This window comes from Eumetopias jubatus, unplaced genomic scaffold (assembly GCF_037043125.1).
Source record: "Eumetopias jubatus isolate StellerSeaLion01/CBP00866 unplaced genomic scaffold, mEumJub1_p1.0 scaffold_27, whole genome shotgun sequence".
Lineage (NCBI taxonomy): Eukaryota > Metazoa > Chordata > Mammalia > Carnivora > Otariidae > Eumetopias > Eumetopias jubatus.
The window spans coordinates 2,035,896-2,051,663 of NW_028274833.1; the positions used below are offsets into that span (position 1 = coordinate 2,035,896).

General features: G+C 43.2%; 1 protein-coding gene across 1 annotated transcript in view; it reads left to right on the forward strand.

Annotated features, from left to right (window-relative positions):
• Nucleotides 1-15,715, forward strand: part of LOC148162022 (cytoplasmic dynein 2 heavy chain 1-like) — a 111,287-nt gene extending 95,572 nt beyond the window's left edge. The window contains 9 exon segments of the mRNA XM_088020463.1: nucleotides 2,307-2,420; nucleotides 2,948-3,108; nucleotides 4,408-4,531; nucleotides 5,327-5,448; nucleotides 7,422-7,508; nucleotides 10,255-10,381; nucleotides 14,088-14,147; nucleotides 14,286-14,440; nucleotides 14,613-15,715. Coding sequence (XP_087876589.1) covers nucleotides 2,307-2,420; nucleotides 2,948-3,108; nucleotides 4,408-4,531; nucleotides 5,327-5,448; nucleotides 7,422-7,508; nucleotides 10,255-10,381; nucleotides 14,088-14,147; nucleotides 14,286-14,440; nucleotides 14,613-14,709 — 1,047 coding nt within the window. The 3' untranslated portion in view covers nucleotides 14,710-15,715.
• The last annotated feature ends 53 nt before the right edge of the window (nucleotides 15,716-15,768 follow it).

The following is a 15,768-nucleotide window of genomic DNA, read 5'->3' on the forward strand; positions in this document are numbered from 1 at the left end:
ATTTATTTATTAGAGAGAGAGAGATAGCAAGGGCAGGAACACAAGCAGGGGAAGTGGGAGAGGGAGAAGCAGGCTTCCTGCCGAGCAGGGAGCCTGATGTGGGGCTCGATCTCAGGACCCTGGGATCAAGACCTGCGCCAAAGGCAGACGCTTAACCCACTGAGCCACCCAGGCGCCCCTGCAGCATCCCTTTTTATTGGTCTCTTTCACTGTTGCCTCATCTCCACTTAGCCCTCGGAGGGTACTTTATGAAATCTTCTGTTTCCCACTATATTTTCTTATGTACTTTTTCATACTTGGTTGTTTTATTCTTATTCACAAAAGAAGCTTTCTTTGTGAGTTTGGTCATCTTCATTGGAAATCTGAGTGTGGGTAGGGTTCTTAAGGACTGTGAGCTTCACAGGAGGATTATCTAGACTGACTCGAATGACATAATCAAGATTTCCCTTGATACGCCAAAATAATTCCATTGGCATTTGGGAAACTTTCAAAAGCAATAACATTTCCAGATATATGATGGTTATGTACACGTTCAGTGTTTCCAGGATAATTTTATTGAGTACCTGACCTGGTAAGTAATGTAATAGAAAATCAAATGTAATTTTCATACTATAAAACTTTAGCATCACTTTTTCCTCAAGGTATTTTGGAAACAAATTACTATAAAGATTTATGTAAAGCAGACAGCCATTGTTATTATTAAAAAATACCTGTCACCTCCTTACCTTTGAAGAGTAATTTGAAATATGAAACAAGTGAAGGCCGTGTGAAGGATAATGCTGTTGATGAAAGGAGACCGTTGAGCAGTATGTGTGCCCGTGTGCCATCAGGCCGGCGAGCTGCAGTCAGACTCGGACAGCTTGTGCTGTCCTGTGGTCGGCCCTCTGCAGAAGGGTTTTCTACAATGGTAGCTAGTTGTCTTGCCTATCTGAGACACAGAAGAGTCGCTGTGTATCTTGTACGCTAATAATTTTGCTTGACTATAAATAGCAGACGTTTCTGTTCATAATTTTATAACAAAGTAGAGTCTGGAGAGACAGCTAAATATCAAATTGTGTAAACTTGCAAAGCTTGCAGCTCCAGGTCTGTGACTTGAGAAAAGTACAGATTAAATACTGTAAAATCCTGGAGTAGGGCTCACTTCCAGGTGGCAGAACAACACACGTGCTGGGCCTTGGAGGGTGTTTGTGTGTGTGATGGAGCACGTGAGTTCCCTTCTGAGAAGCACACAGTTCCAGTTGCACTGACGTGTGAGGGAGCTCAGGGTGAGACTGCGGAGGAGTTGGCCGGTGCCTGAGTCTCAGCTTCGGCTCCAGATTGGAGCCACCTGGCGCGTCTTTAGATCTTTCTGCACCCTGCCTGCACCCAGATGAAGTATTTCGATATACTTGGCAACAGAACACCAGGTATTAGTTCTTAAGCTCCCTGAGTGACTAGAATGTGGTTGAGAACCACTGATGTAAGGACTCTTGAAAGATTTCTTGACAAATTTTCTCCTTCCATATGTGGGATCCTTGATACTTGCATGCATGAACAGAGAGTTCACGTGTTATTAGTAAATAATTTACTGTTCTTTGAATCTGTACTGATTTTTGTTTATATATTTACCATCATATTGTTGTATCATGATTTCAATTTTTGTCTAAAATAAAGTGTAGAAACACAAACTTCTAATACACTGTAGTCTCTAAGAGTTGTTAGTCTTTACTGTTAGAATTATAGGAGACTTTAGTTTGTTCATTTATGAGATGAGCATAGTAGTTCCAACCTCTCTGAATTATTTATTCCAAGTGTTAAATGTATATTATGATGATTTTCTAAGTTTTGCAATTCTGAGTTGCTTGGTTTTTATATAATAAGCATTTATTGCTTTGCTATTTGGAAACATTAAAACAAATAAAGCATAGAAACTTCCTGATAGTAAATACGTAGTAAATTATAACATTCATTTCCCAGGCATCTTAGAAACTTTCATGTCAATTAACATTAGGAAAACATTTAATAGAAAATGTTATTTTAGGGTGCCCGGGTGGCTCAGATGGTTAAGCGTCTGCCTTCAGCTCAGGTCATGATCCCAGGGTCCTGGGATTGAGTCCCACATCGGGCTCCCTGCTCCTTGGGAGCCTGCTTCTCCCTCTGCTTCTCTCTCTCTCTCTCCTCCTCTGTCTCTCATGAATAAATAAATAAAATCTTAAAAAAAAAAAAAAGAAAATGTTATTTTAAAATAATTTATATTTTTGATATCATGCTTTAAAATATCGAGTGCATGAAAATTAATTGGAATATCATTTAAAATATTCCTCTAGGATGCTAGTGAGCAAAAGACAGAACTTGAAAGACTGAAGCACAAAATAGCAGAAGAAGTTGTTAAAATTGAAGAAAGAAAAAACAAAATTGACAATGAATTAAAGGAAGTGCAGGTAGGCTACAGTGGATGCGTTGTCTGACTACTGACTGTGTCTGGGAGTTCTAGGAGTATTAGCAAGCGTGGCTTCCAACACCATGGTCTTTATGGAAGAGATGCAGGAAGGAAGGTCGGCCGGGGGAAGGAAGGTCATCAGAAACCATCTGCGTTTCCCGTGAGCCGTGTTGTTTGAGTGTCGAGGAGAAAAATGTGTTGTAGGGAAATTAAGTCAAACTCTTAGGCTCTTTTTTTGGCCCCTCACTAGGTTATTAGCCAGCTAGTCATAGAATATAAGGAGCCTCTTGAAAATGGCAAATTGTCTCAAAACAAATGGGATTTTTTCTAAATTAGACTCCTGTAGTTATGGTGGTAAGAATTTGAAGATTTTGTATTTTGTGTGTTTCAAAGCATTTTGATATTTGAAGAGAAAGGATTTTAATAACGAGTTATTTTTAATGAAATGACAAATATTCAATAACTTCTAGAGTTATTGATTTTTACATATATATTTTTTGAAAGTAAAAATGCTCTTTGTCCTTTTAGCCTCTAGTCAATGAAGCTAAACTAGCAGTTGGAAACATTAAGCCAGAATCTCTTTCAGAAATTCGCTCACTGCGTATGCCACCTGATATGATCAGAGATATTCTTGAGGGCGTTTTAAGGTTGATGGGTATCTTTGATACATCTTGGGTGAGCATGAAAAGGTACGTTTTTTAATTTGTGAAAAATGTTATTATTTCACCAGTGAAGTACACATTGATTGATTGATTCATTTATTTAGATTTTATTTTTAAGTAATCTCTACAACCAGCATGGGGCTTGAACCCACAACCCCACGATCAAGAGTCCCATGCTGTACTGACTGAGCCAACCAGGCGCGCCTCTTTCATATTTTTAAATACTTCTTACATTGTTTCTCAAACTGTGCTTCATTAATTACCTAGTTACACATTTTGCTGTAATATTTCAAGATACTCTGTATGGGGGCGCCTGGGTGGCTCAGTCGGTTAAGCGTCTGCCTTCGGCTCAGGTCATGATCCCAGGGTCCTGGGCTCGAGCCCCGCATCGGGCTCCCTGCTCTGCGGGAAGCCTGCTTCTCCCTCTCGCACTCCCCCTAGCTTGTGTTCCCTCTCTCGCTGTCTCTCTCTCTCTCTTTGTCAAATAAATAAATAAAATCTTTAAAAAAAAAGATACTCTGTGTGATCCTATACCAAGATCTATATTTTCCTTTCTCCATAATATGTGATATAAGTATCCACAGAGAGAAAAAAAGAATGCCTAAAATCTTGAAGAACATCTCAATAAATGCCATCATTTATTTGGCCCACCCACAGTACAGAGCATTGTGTTTCCTGTGATTTACTGATGAAGAAAATAGTGTCGGTCTTCTCAGAGTCTTGCACTCTTGGCGGAGTCAGACAAGGGCCGGAGGAGCGAGGGCAGGAGCCCCATAAATAATACAAGATGCACACTGGAAGAGAAAAGGCTGGGCGTTAATGAAACACGCAGCTGCGTGGCTTCGGCTTTCACGTTCTGGTGACTGTGTTGTGGTTTGTGCCCACACTCAGATCCACACTGGGACTGGGGGTCATGGTGGAGTCCTTTCATATCCAGAGGTGGGAAGGGAGGTGCAGGTCGAGGAACACTTGGAAGTCCCTTTCTTAGAACAGAGTCAGGAAATTTTCTGACCTATCCTAGAACAGACAAGCACAGAGCAGTTCACGGAAAGGGATGTAGGTAGAATCCGAGGACTGTGATCCCTGCCCTTCACCGCTGCACATTATTGACAGGAGGCGAGGAACCGTGGGGCTTCTCTGTGGAGTTCTCCCTTGTGGTCTTTACAAAGTGACTGGCAGCACATGAGAAGCTGGGATACTTCAGGACCCTATGTTTCGTTAACTAGTGGATGAAAAGTACTGCATACAGCATTTTGTTAAATCGATGTTATTGTCAGAAGTGGCAAATTTTATTTACCCTTATTTGAAGTAATGTTTTAATTTTAGTTTCCTTGCAAAAAGAGGCGTAAGAGAAGACATAGCAACTTTTGATGCACGAAATATTCCCAAGGAAATAAGAGAGAGCGTTGAAGAACTTCTTTATAAAAATAAGGGATCTTTTGATTCAAAGGTAATTTTTAACAGCTATGCCATTGATCCCCTTCCTATGGTCTGTAATATTCTGCTTGTTAAAATGTGATGGCTTTTCATTGTCGATTATTTACACTGCCTAAAAACTAAAAGTAAAAGATAAGAGTGAGCCGTAGGGCTTGTGTGTCAGAAGCCTTGAGCGGCAGACAGGTGGGCGGGAATCCAGGCTGGGTCTGGAGAGCACAGTGTCATACGTGCAACATGTTTGCATCTTACTATCAGTCTGGCATTTCTGAACTTCCAGCCTGCCTGGTCTGCTTTTCTTCCTTCCTGTATATCTGTCATATAACAACAGAAACCTGCCTTAGGATACTTGTATCTTATTTCAGTGAACAGTTTAAATTCCATGATGCTGGTATTTTTTTTTAGATCTCTTATACAAAATGTTATGTGCATCATCTCTGATGTTGGTAACATGGTTTCAGGGTTGCTTTTATCCAATAAGGATGTGTCCCATGGACAGAAGAGAAGAACTGATGCCTGAACATCATTGTGGACAGACATATTCATTATAAATGTAGCTGATGGAGTGCTTATGTCAATTAAATATAATTTTATTAAAGATTTATGTGGCTCAAAAACATTTATTTGGAAGCAAAAGTTCAGGGTTATTTTAATGAAAATAACAATTCATGTTTTTGTTATTTAACTATCAACCAAAAACTTCATTTGAGGGGATAAATTATTAAATGCTTAAGCAATATAGACTAGGATTACCTTTGCTTTTATTTGAAATGAAGTTAGGGTGCTGGCTAACTTGTGATGGATTTTTCAGAATGCGAAGCGAGCCAGGACCGCGGCCACCCCTCTGGCTGCGTGGGTTAGAGCAAACGTCCAGTACTCCCACGTCCTGGAGCGCCTTCAGCCTCTGGAAACTGAGCAGGCAGGATTAGAATCGTGAGTTCCGGGATATCGAATATAAAGAAGTCTAACCTTTGTTTATTTGCATCAATTTAATGACTCAGTTATTGGGGTTTATTTTTGTTATATTTCTTGTTTATACCTAAAAAGGCAGCTGACAGCATTAAAACATATAACATGAGTCAGTTAAATAAAATTAAACAGATCAAAAGAAAACACAATTAAAAGAAGTTGGAGAGCAGAACCAACTCATTTTTTCCCCCTACCATTATTATGTTGTTGGAAGGATAAATTGGTAGAAGTTCTTTTATAAGGGGTTAAGTTTTGTGAATGAGTAATATTAAGGTACAAAAAGTAGGTTTTGGAAAGTTAGGGCTTTTAAATTTGTTTTCTCCTTCTAAGTTCTAGGAAATGTGTTGTATATTTTATAACACATGGTCTGGGCAGGAAGGTGGACAATTTAACATTTACTTTTAATTGGTGGTTGTTCATAACTGGGCATTGGTTCTATGCGCAGAACGAGAAGCATGTTATGTTCTCGACTGATCTCTGTGTGACCTCATCTCTTCTTACCCTGGACAAGGAGACTGTTAGCTGCCCAGACTTCTTTTTCTCAATATACTTATGTGAAATTTTTGTGTTAATTTGCCACATATTTTTGTGTAATGAATAATGTTAAATATTTATATTATTTTGAGTATATAAGTATTTTCCACAGCTGAGACATACTGTATCTTATGGGTATACTTCCTTTCTTGTACATCTTTTTGTTTTTTCTTAATATCAATAATTTCCTCATTTTTAAAATCGATTATTTTTTTTCTGTTGACATACCACGCATTTATGCACAGCCTTAGAACAGACCCTAACCCACGTTCAGAGTCTGTGTATTTATGTATGTTCTTTCTTACTGTTACCCCTTCTGGAGCCTTCCGTCCTGTGCTCACGTGAGTCTGTCTGCCCCAGGCTGCTGCTGACAGCTGTCCTCTTCGGACTCTCCTCACCATGGTTCCAGAGACCGTCTTCATCTCTTTCTCTTTTGTTTCGGGCCCTTCTCTTTCTTAGTTTAGTCCTTCATTTTTCTAGAACACATCCTGCACATTAGAAAGGGTATATAGGATGAAAAATGTTCTGACATCTTGCCCGTCTAAAATTACCTGTATTATGCTGTTATATCCAGTCAATAATTGGCCTGGGTGTACAACACTAGGCGAGAAGTAGTTTAATCTCAGAATTTTTAAGGCTTTATTCTACTGCAGTAGTTCTCGAAGTGGGATCCCCAGGCTGGCAACATTAGCATCCCCTGGGAACTTGGGAAGAGCCCCCATTTTTGAGCTCTGTCCATGCTTTCTGAGTCAGAGATGCTGGGAGTGCCGGGGTGCGAGGCCTTGCAGTCTGTGTTTTGACAAATCCTTTAGTCAGTTTGTGCAAAGACAGATTCGCAGCAGTGGGAACCGGTCATTTGACGGCAGTCTCTCGGATGTTGTGGGTAATTTTGTGGGGAGGAGGTAAGTCTAGTCTTCTCTAGAAGAATCTTCCTACTTTCTGCCTAGGCTATGGGTGGGGGGGCTGACGGTTCTGAGCTTGACCTTCAGGATGTGTTAAGAGGATAGTCCATTCTCAGCATGGGAGGGAATCTGAGGTTGATGGATTGATTATATCAACTATTGGAAAACTTTCTGTATTCAGCTGTGTTATCTTCAGAGGACCTGTTGTCCTCAGTTCCTGAGCATTTGGAATTCTTTGGCTTTTCTTCCTGCAGCCCCTCAACTTTTGGCTTTTTGCATTCCATTATGTCACTTACCACCTTTCAAAATTTTATTAAAGTTACTCCAGTGCAGCCCTTTTCTCTTTCATTCTCTTTATCTTTGTGCATGAATATCTTTTTTTTTTTTTTTTAATTCCCTTGGTTTCATTTGGTAGGGCTTTAGAAGGGATAGAAAGGGTTGTTTCTGCTATTGTTGATATATAAAATAGAAAAACTTTTATAAAATGGAATTATATTGTAGAAATTTGAAGAAAACTGAAGACAGAAAAAGGAAACTAGAGGAGCTTCTAAATTCTGTTGGCCAGAAAGTATCAGAACTCAAAGAGAAGTAAGTTAACTTTAAAATGTATTTTGAAAAAAAATATATTTTGGATATTTGAAAACTAATGTTTCAGTTTTGAAAATCTTATAATCGTTATTTTCACTTCCTTCAGTGATTTATCACTCTAAAATAGGGAAACATAAGAAATAATATAGAAGGTATTCCTTTTTTTAAATAGTGATTTTGGTAGGAACAAACACAGTTGAAGTCTCCCTTGTGGAGCTGTCCCTGTGTCTATTCCTGAGCACTGGGGACTTGAGCAAGAGGGAGAGAATGTAGTAGGTTCATGCCCAGAGTCCTTACATTTGGCGTCTGCATTTCCGTGTTATCCAGACTTACTTCACGTGACGTGTTCTGTAATCTGCCTGAGGCACAGGATCACATTAGAAACTATTGTGTCCTTTTAATTTTGTACCTTGAATGTTTAAAAACGTATTCCTTTATGCAATATCATACTTAAATTTCAGGACCATTTATGAATATTATTAATCATAAAACCATTCCTTAACCTCTGGCTTCATGTGATTGCTGTAGAGTATAGGATGGAAAATATTGGTGTGGGAATCATAGCAAATGTGGGACTGTTTCCCTTTAAAAATTGTGAAAATTGGAAAGCTGGAGCATATGTGATTAAATACTGTATTATGTTATCATTTGCTTTTAGTTTTGTAAGACTCAAACTTTTCTAAATACATACCTTTTTTCAAGTGGTGTGTTCCATTTTCCATCATTTTTTTTATGGAAGAAATATAAATTACTGTACCAAGAAATAAATTCATCAGACTGAAAACTATTATTTTTTTCTCCATACAGGAAATAATGATCTTGTTTATACTTATATATGTTTACTTACAGAGAAAAAAATGAAAAAGAAGCCTCAAACCCATAAATCCAGTCATTTCAATATTTCTGAATTTTTTTGTATGTTATAGATACAGGAAAGAAACTTCATCATTTTCTTCTAGATATAATTATAGAGAAGCATGGAAAGTATTCATTGCTTTCAGTGTCCTATGCCGAGAATTGGTGCTTACTATTCAGCCAAGTGTTCGGTATTTATTGGGTGGTTCGCATATGGTAGCACACGTGTGATCTGTTGTGCTGGGCACTTTACATATGCGTCATTTTTAGTACTTCACATAAACCCAGAGGTGGGTGTTTTCATCCTGCACATTAGGAAGGTTTATTTTCCTACATTGAACAGTTAGTAAGTGACAAAGCTAGCATTAGGTCATAGATTTGTCTCACTCCATAAAGTTCCTGTTCTTTAATCACTACGCCATACTGTCAATATTGTGGAAGGATTATTTAAAAAAACCTTCAGAATTAACTTTGAATTTTAAGTAAAACAGAATGGCATTTTCCGGTTTAGAGTGATTATCAATAATGAATCAATGCTGGTTAATAGCCATTTACTTGATTCTTAATTAAGGTTTAATTGACCCTAGATTGTGAGTGACAGTCTTATTTTCTTGTACACGTACAAAGAAAAAAATAAGTATGATCTATCAGTATTTAAATTCTAACTTGACAGAATTGAGACATTTGCCATTTTAGTATAATTTATACAGAAACATTCAAGTTAGCTTGATTCAGCAAATACTTATGGCAGAACAATGTACGTAGTATGACTTGCTGGGGTGAGTAAGTGTGGGCTCTACTTCCAGGTCTCGAGCGGAGCTATTGACATGATGGGAGGTTCTGTAGTCTGCACCGTCCAGTGTGGTAGCCACTAGCCCTTGAAATGTGGATAATATGACTGAGGAATTGAATTTCAGATTTTGTTTACTTTTAGTTAATTTAAATTTAAATCGCCACTTGTGGCTGGTGGCTACCATACTGGAAAACTGAGTTTTACTCCCATGTGTAGGAGAAGATATTGGGTGCTTAGAGAGGCAATAAGATGCACTGTAAATTGCATGGAACATAGTGTCAGATGTACCCATACGTGGGTGGATTTTAGATCCTCTACTGATTACTGGTGAAACCTATAAGAGAATCTGTTTGGAAAGTGAGAATCATAACACTTATTTTGAGCTGTTGTTCTGAGGATTACATTACATGCTTTTTTGTTGCTGTTTGTTTTGTTTTTGATGCTTAGCACAATCCTGGGCATTTTATAAGTACTTACATATTTATTGAAGTACTAGGTAATCAGCTGGAATGTTACTGTTTTATTTAATAAAATAATAAATTTGTACAAGTATTTTTTAAGGAAAATTTAAAAGGATGGTTATAAATTTGGGCAAGTGGGCACATGGGGAAAGAATATATGTAATGGATTGGATATTTGAAGTGAGTTTTAAAATTTTCTTTATATTTTTGATAGGTAGGTATTTGAAGGAGTTAGAATGCTGGGGGGTGGGGTAAGGAAGGGGCTGGAAGGTATTCCAGGCACGTGGGATGTCCCGAAGCAGCAGGCTATCCAGAAGAGGACAGCATGTTTATCCTTCAGAGGTTGATGTGGGAGGCTTGAATGAGGGAAAACTGAGGAGGCGGCGGGGTCGGGGCGGGGGGGGGGGGTGCGGTCAGCCCTCCCACAGGGCCCTGAACGTCACAGGGAGGAGTCTGTGCTCGAGCAGCCCTGCCTTTCACATCTGCACGCTGCTGTGTCTGCTGCGTTGGTGCTATCTTGAACGCAAATATTATCAGTATTACCGTTAACTTAGAGAAAAGCTCACTTTACTAAGGCTCATTCAGTCAAATCTTTCTGAAATCCCTTTGCCTTTAATTGCTGTTAACGTTTTTACAGATTCCAGAGCAGGACGTCAGAAGCTGCCAAACTGGAAGCTGAAGTGAGCAGAGCGCAGGAGACAATCCAAGCCGCGGAGGTCCTGATCCGTCAGCTTGATAGAGAGCACAAGCGCTGGAACACGCAGGTTGGCTGGGAGCTCGGGGGGCACGGCCATCAGAAAGAGGCTTCCTTTAAAACACAGAAAATCCACAGTGTACTGTATGTGTTACAAAAAGACAGCAGGAGGGCAGTAGCCGTGCACTTTGAGATGGCTGAGGGTCAGTGATGTAGACGATCAGGGCCATGATGTGAGTTCATCTTCAAGCAGAATGTTTCTGTATGTGTGCATTTGAGTGCAGCCTGTTCCACCTGTAGGTTAGGAACAGGCTGCCAGGGTAGGTTACCAGGGGGACAGCAGGAACGAAAATGACTCGAGGGAAAGCGTGGCACTCTCTAGAAATCCCGTTGGACGAGGCCTTCTGCGACGACCAGCTTAGGATTTGACACTGTTGGCCGCTTACTCCTTCTAGAAATACTCTGTTATGTTGACTTTGTTAAAATGCTGTCTCTTGTTTTGTTTTATTTTTTTTCGGTTGGTTGGTGGGTTTTTCTTGAACTAGTTCGATTCCCCCCACCTTCCCCCCTCCCCCCCAGAGAGAGAGGCAGGCTCCCTGTGGAGCGGGGAGCCCGATGCGGGACTCGATCCCAGGACCCGGGAATCACGACCTGAGCTGAAGGCAGGCACTTCACTGACTGAGCTACCCAGGCGCCCATCGCCTCTGATACGCTTTCAACAAGAACATTTTTTACTTAAAAGCATACTTCAGAACACATCGTTCTAAAAGATCTATAAAAAACTTTCCATCCAAGAAAAATAGAATACACATTTTTTAAGTACACACAGAAGAATCCCCTGTTAAATCACATAAAAAGAGACTTAACAAATATTACAAATTTAAGAAGACTGAAATTATACCAAGTATATCTTCCAACCTCAGTGGTATAAAACTAAAGATCAATAATAAAAAAGCTGGAAAATCTACAATGTAAATATTAAATATTTAATATATAAATATTAAACAACATACTACTGCACAAGCAGTAGGCCAAATAAGAAATCAAACAGCAAATCAAAATATATCTCAAAGCAAAAGAAAAAGAAAACAATATTCCAGAACCTGTGGGATATAGCAAAAGCATATGTTAGAGTGAAATTTATGCTATAAATGCTTGTATGAAGAAAAAAATTCCAAATAAACAACTTAACATCATACCACAAAGAACTAGAAAAAGAAGGAACTTAGCTGAAATTTGTACAGAAAAGAGGTAACAAAGAAAAATCAGAAATACTGAAATAGTGACCAAAATAATAATATAACATTGAAAGTAATGGCCAGTTTTTCCAAAAAAATAAACAAAATTGACAGTGCTTTAACTACATTAAGAAAAAGAGAGAAGACTGAAAGTCAAAATGAGAAACACGAGAGAAAAGAGTACAACAGATAACCACAGAAATATGTAGTGTGATAACAGATTACTATAAACAATTGTATACCAACAAATCAGATAACTTAGGAAATGCACAAGTTACCATGATTGAATCATGAATTGTGAATCCAAGAAATAGGAAATTTTCTTAGACCAGTAAGAAGAATGAAAGATGAATTAGGAATTGGGAATCTCCCAGCACAGAAAATCCCAAGACCACCTGTTTACATTGGTGAATTCTACCAAACATATAAAAGAAATAAGGTCAATCTCTATCAAAATCTTACAAATAATGGAATAGAAGGAACACATTCAGAATCATTCCGTGAGGCCAGTATTACCCTGATACCAAAGCAGTACAAAAACAATACAAGAACAAAAAAGTCTGGTTTGTCTGATGTAAATATTGCCAGTCTGACTTTGTTTTGATGTCCATTAGCATGAGAGGTGGTTCTCCATCCCCTCACTTTAAGTCTGCTGGTGTCTTTAATTGTAAAATGAGTGCCTTGTAGGCAGCACATAGATGGTTCTTACGTTTTTATCCATCCTGATACCCTCTGTCTTTTGATTACAGTGTTTAGTCCATTTACATTCAAAATAATTATTTACAGATATGTATTTATTGCACTTTTATTACTTGTTTTGTCCTTGTTTCTGGAGATTTTCTCTGATCCTTTGTCTTTGTTACTTTTGGTCTCTCCTTTCCACTCACAGAGTCCCTTTTACTATTTCTTGAGGGCTGATTTAGTGGTCATGAACTCCTTTAGTTTTATTTGTTTGGGAAACTCTTCATCTCTCCTTCTATTCTGCTCACGATTTCTCTTCAGAAATAACACGAGGTTTGTGGGAGGAGGGAACTCCCGGGAATGGCCTGATAGGTGTCAGCCAAGAATACTCTACCCAGTAAGGCTATCATTCAGAAATTCAGAGGGGGAGGACGGAGAGGACGAGGAGGTCACGGAGGAGGTAGATGAGGCTGACACGGAGGAGGAAGACGAGGCTAGGGAGGTTGAGGAGTCCGAGGAGGAGGGGGAAGGGGGAGGAGGCTGTAGTCGCTGAGCAGGAGCAGGGGGAGGAGGAGGAGGATGTGGACAGGGAGGAGGAGGGGGAGGCTGAGGATGCTGAGAAGGAGGAGGCTGAGGAGGCTGAGCAGGAGCCAAGGGCGGAGGAGAAGCCCGAGGAAGAGGAGGAGGTGGAGGGGCCTGAAGAGGCTGAGCAAGAGGAGGGGGAGGAACAGGCTGAGGAGCAGGCTGTTGTGGAAGAGGCTGAGGTGGAGGAGGCTAAGGAGGAGCATGTTGGAGAGGAGGTGGCTGAGGCAGAGGAGGCTGGGGAGTGCGAGGAGCCTGAGGAGGGAGAGGAGGCTGAAGAGGGTGAGGAGGAGGCTGAGCATGAGCACCAGAGGGAAGAGGGCCGAAGGAGGAAGAGGGGCTCAGGAGGTGCAGGAGAAGCGGAAAGGGGAAGAACAGCCAGAGGGGCGGCGGGGTCCGAACCCGTCCTCGCTCGAGGCTCTAGAGGCCCTGCAGTCGGAGCTGCAGCGTGTGAAGAAACAAGCCAGCAGGTCCTACTCTGGGCTCAGGCTCAGGTGTTGTCGGAGGCGGCAGCGTCCCCTGGAACACCGCAGCGCCCTTATGCGGGGCATCCCTGGCTTCTGGGCCAAGGCTGTATCCTTGACGCTGTCATGGAGGGACCCCGATGTGGCCGGATTAGAGCAAGAGGAACCGAAGGGAGGAAGACGATGAGTATCAAAATATATCAGTTGGTGAACCCCCCGCCCGCAGACACACTCCCAGCCCCGCCGGGTGTGGTGGCCACGCTCTTACCCTGCTGATCCCGACAGCCTCGACATCCTCGTTTTGGGTGTGGGTGCCAGCTGGTGGTCTCAGGGTGCCCTTGAAGTCGCACGAGGCACTGGAAGTCCAATGGGGGAGTAGGAGCAGACGTCCAGCTCAGATTTAGGCACTAGGAGGCACAGCATGGCGTTATCTCACAAAACGAATCCAGGCAAAGCTTGGGTTCCCCTCGGCATAACAGGTCGGGCGAACGGGTGGGAGTGCCCACCTGGTCAGCCTGAGGCAGGAATGTGTGCTTGTCCGGAGATGAGCTGGTTGTTTCTGGCCGTCAGTCCAGGACGATGAGATGGGGACGGGGGCGTGGGGCGGGAGGGGTGTCTCTCAGGATGCACGGCCCGCTGTGGGGGCCAGCGGGCATTGACGCAGCCCGTGGGGAGGCAGTGCGACACGGGGGAGCAGAGGGGAAGCAGTGCCCGGCTGCTGTCCAGACTTGCTCTGTTGTTGTAGAACTTTCATCTGCAGCCCTCGGAGGGTCCTTGACTTACAGCACTTTGTGAACCACCCCCCCCACAGATGTCAGCCGTGATCAGGAAGCAAGATGAAGGCCTCCTAGGCTACATGACGGAATTGAAGGTCTGGCCCGGCAGACTGAGGCCAGGGCGGGGGACGGGAGGGGGAAGCGTGCCGAAGGGATCCACCCCGAAGACAGGACGGGGAGGTTCTGCTGGTCAGAGGTTTCACCCCCGTCTCCCCCACTCTGCCACCCGGCAGGTGGAGGAACTCAGGTTTCCCCGTGATTGCTGCAACCTCCTGCCCTTCCTTCCAAAGAACCCCTACTTCCGGAGTGAAGTCGTTGAGAAGGATTATGCCCTCAGCGCTGCTGCTAAGAGGCTGCCACCTGGATGGGCGGCCGCAGGTGCAGGAAGGTGGGTTGAACGCCATTCTTGACCCGGCGCTTTCTCCCATCCTGGTCTTCCGGCAGGGTACGGGCCGTCCCTTTCCACTCCCATCCAGTGGCACAAGGATCATGAACGGGAGGCCTACATGCAGGCACCACAACACCAGGCTTAACTTCTTCAACTGGTTCTCTGACCACAGATTTGCCGGGTCTAGCTGGATAGCTGAGGTGGGGCCCTGCGACAAACAGCGGGAAGGACCCCGCTGGGTTCGGCGGCAGCTTAGGATGGGCCTCTGAACCCTGCCCCGTTTCCCCTGCCGGATCATCATGGACGACCTGTGGCCCAACCCCTGCAGTACTACGTGAGGAAGAAGGCCCCAGGAGAGGGAACCGAGAGGAGGACAGGTGAGGTGCTCGGGGTGTGGGTGCCAAATTGTGCACCATGGTGCCCGTGGGACCTGGCTCCACCAATGGAGACACTGAGGCTCTGAGGAACTCTCCGCCGCAGGGACCCTGAGTCAAAAGGGCATCACCGTGAGACAGGAAGACTGGATAAGTGCATTGCCAAACGGCTTCTGCCTGGCGAAGCTTGAGGCAGGCGGGGCCAGGCAGCCTCCATGAGCCGAGCTGGAGAGTCAAAGCCAGCTGCACTTGTGGGAATTGCCATTCCGAGTCCATAAACCCCACCCACAGCTCTCCTAACACCGCCTTACACATGGGCCCACCGGAGCTACCTCCCGCCACGCTTGGCACAGATGTCTGGGTATCCAGGCACCAAGGCTCACCCCGCCGCCCCGTCACCTGTCTGTGTGGGTCTGGACACCACAGTTGACCCCTTCATTTCCATAGGCAGCTCCATTCCCCCCGCCCCCAGCCGCGCCGAGTGCACTGGCCAGCGTGCACAAATTAGTTGAATACGTGGGTGGAGGAAAGGTAAGGCGATCACAGTCAGCAGCAGGGAGTGGCATGGGAGAGTGACCGCGGATCCCGCAGAGGGCCTTCAAACCCTGAAGCAACCTATGGCCCGGAGAGTGTACCCAGGTGTCTCCTCCCTTGTGCCGGTGTGTGTGTGTGTCTGTCTGCGTGTCCGTGTGTCTGTCCCTCCCAGGGAGCGTCATGAATTTGAGATGAATAGGAGGGAGCATCGCACTTGACCGAAGCCAGTCCACAAGCTTGAGGTGGAGCCGAAAGGTCTGGCCGGTCCATCTGCGCGGGAAGTAACTGAAGTCCTGTGCCGGGGCGAAACATCGGCAGATTGAGGCGCCAGGAACCCTGGAAAAATATTAAAAGGTTGAAAAACAAAGTCAAATGTCCGTGTATGTGTGTGTGGGTGAGCGTGTGTGTGCCTCTGTGTGT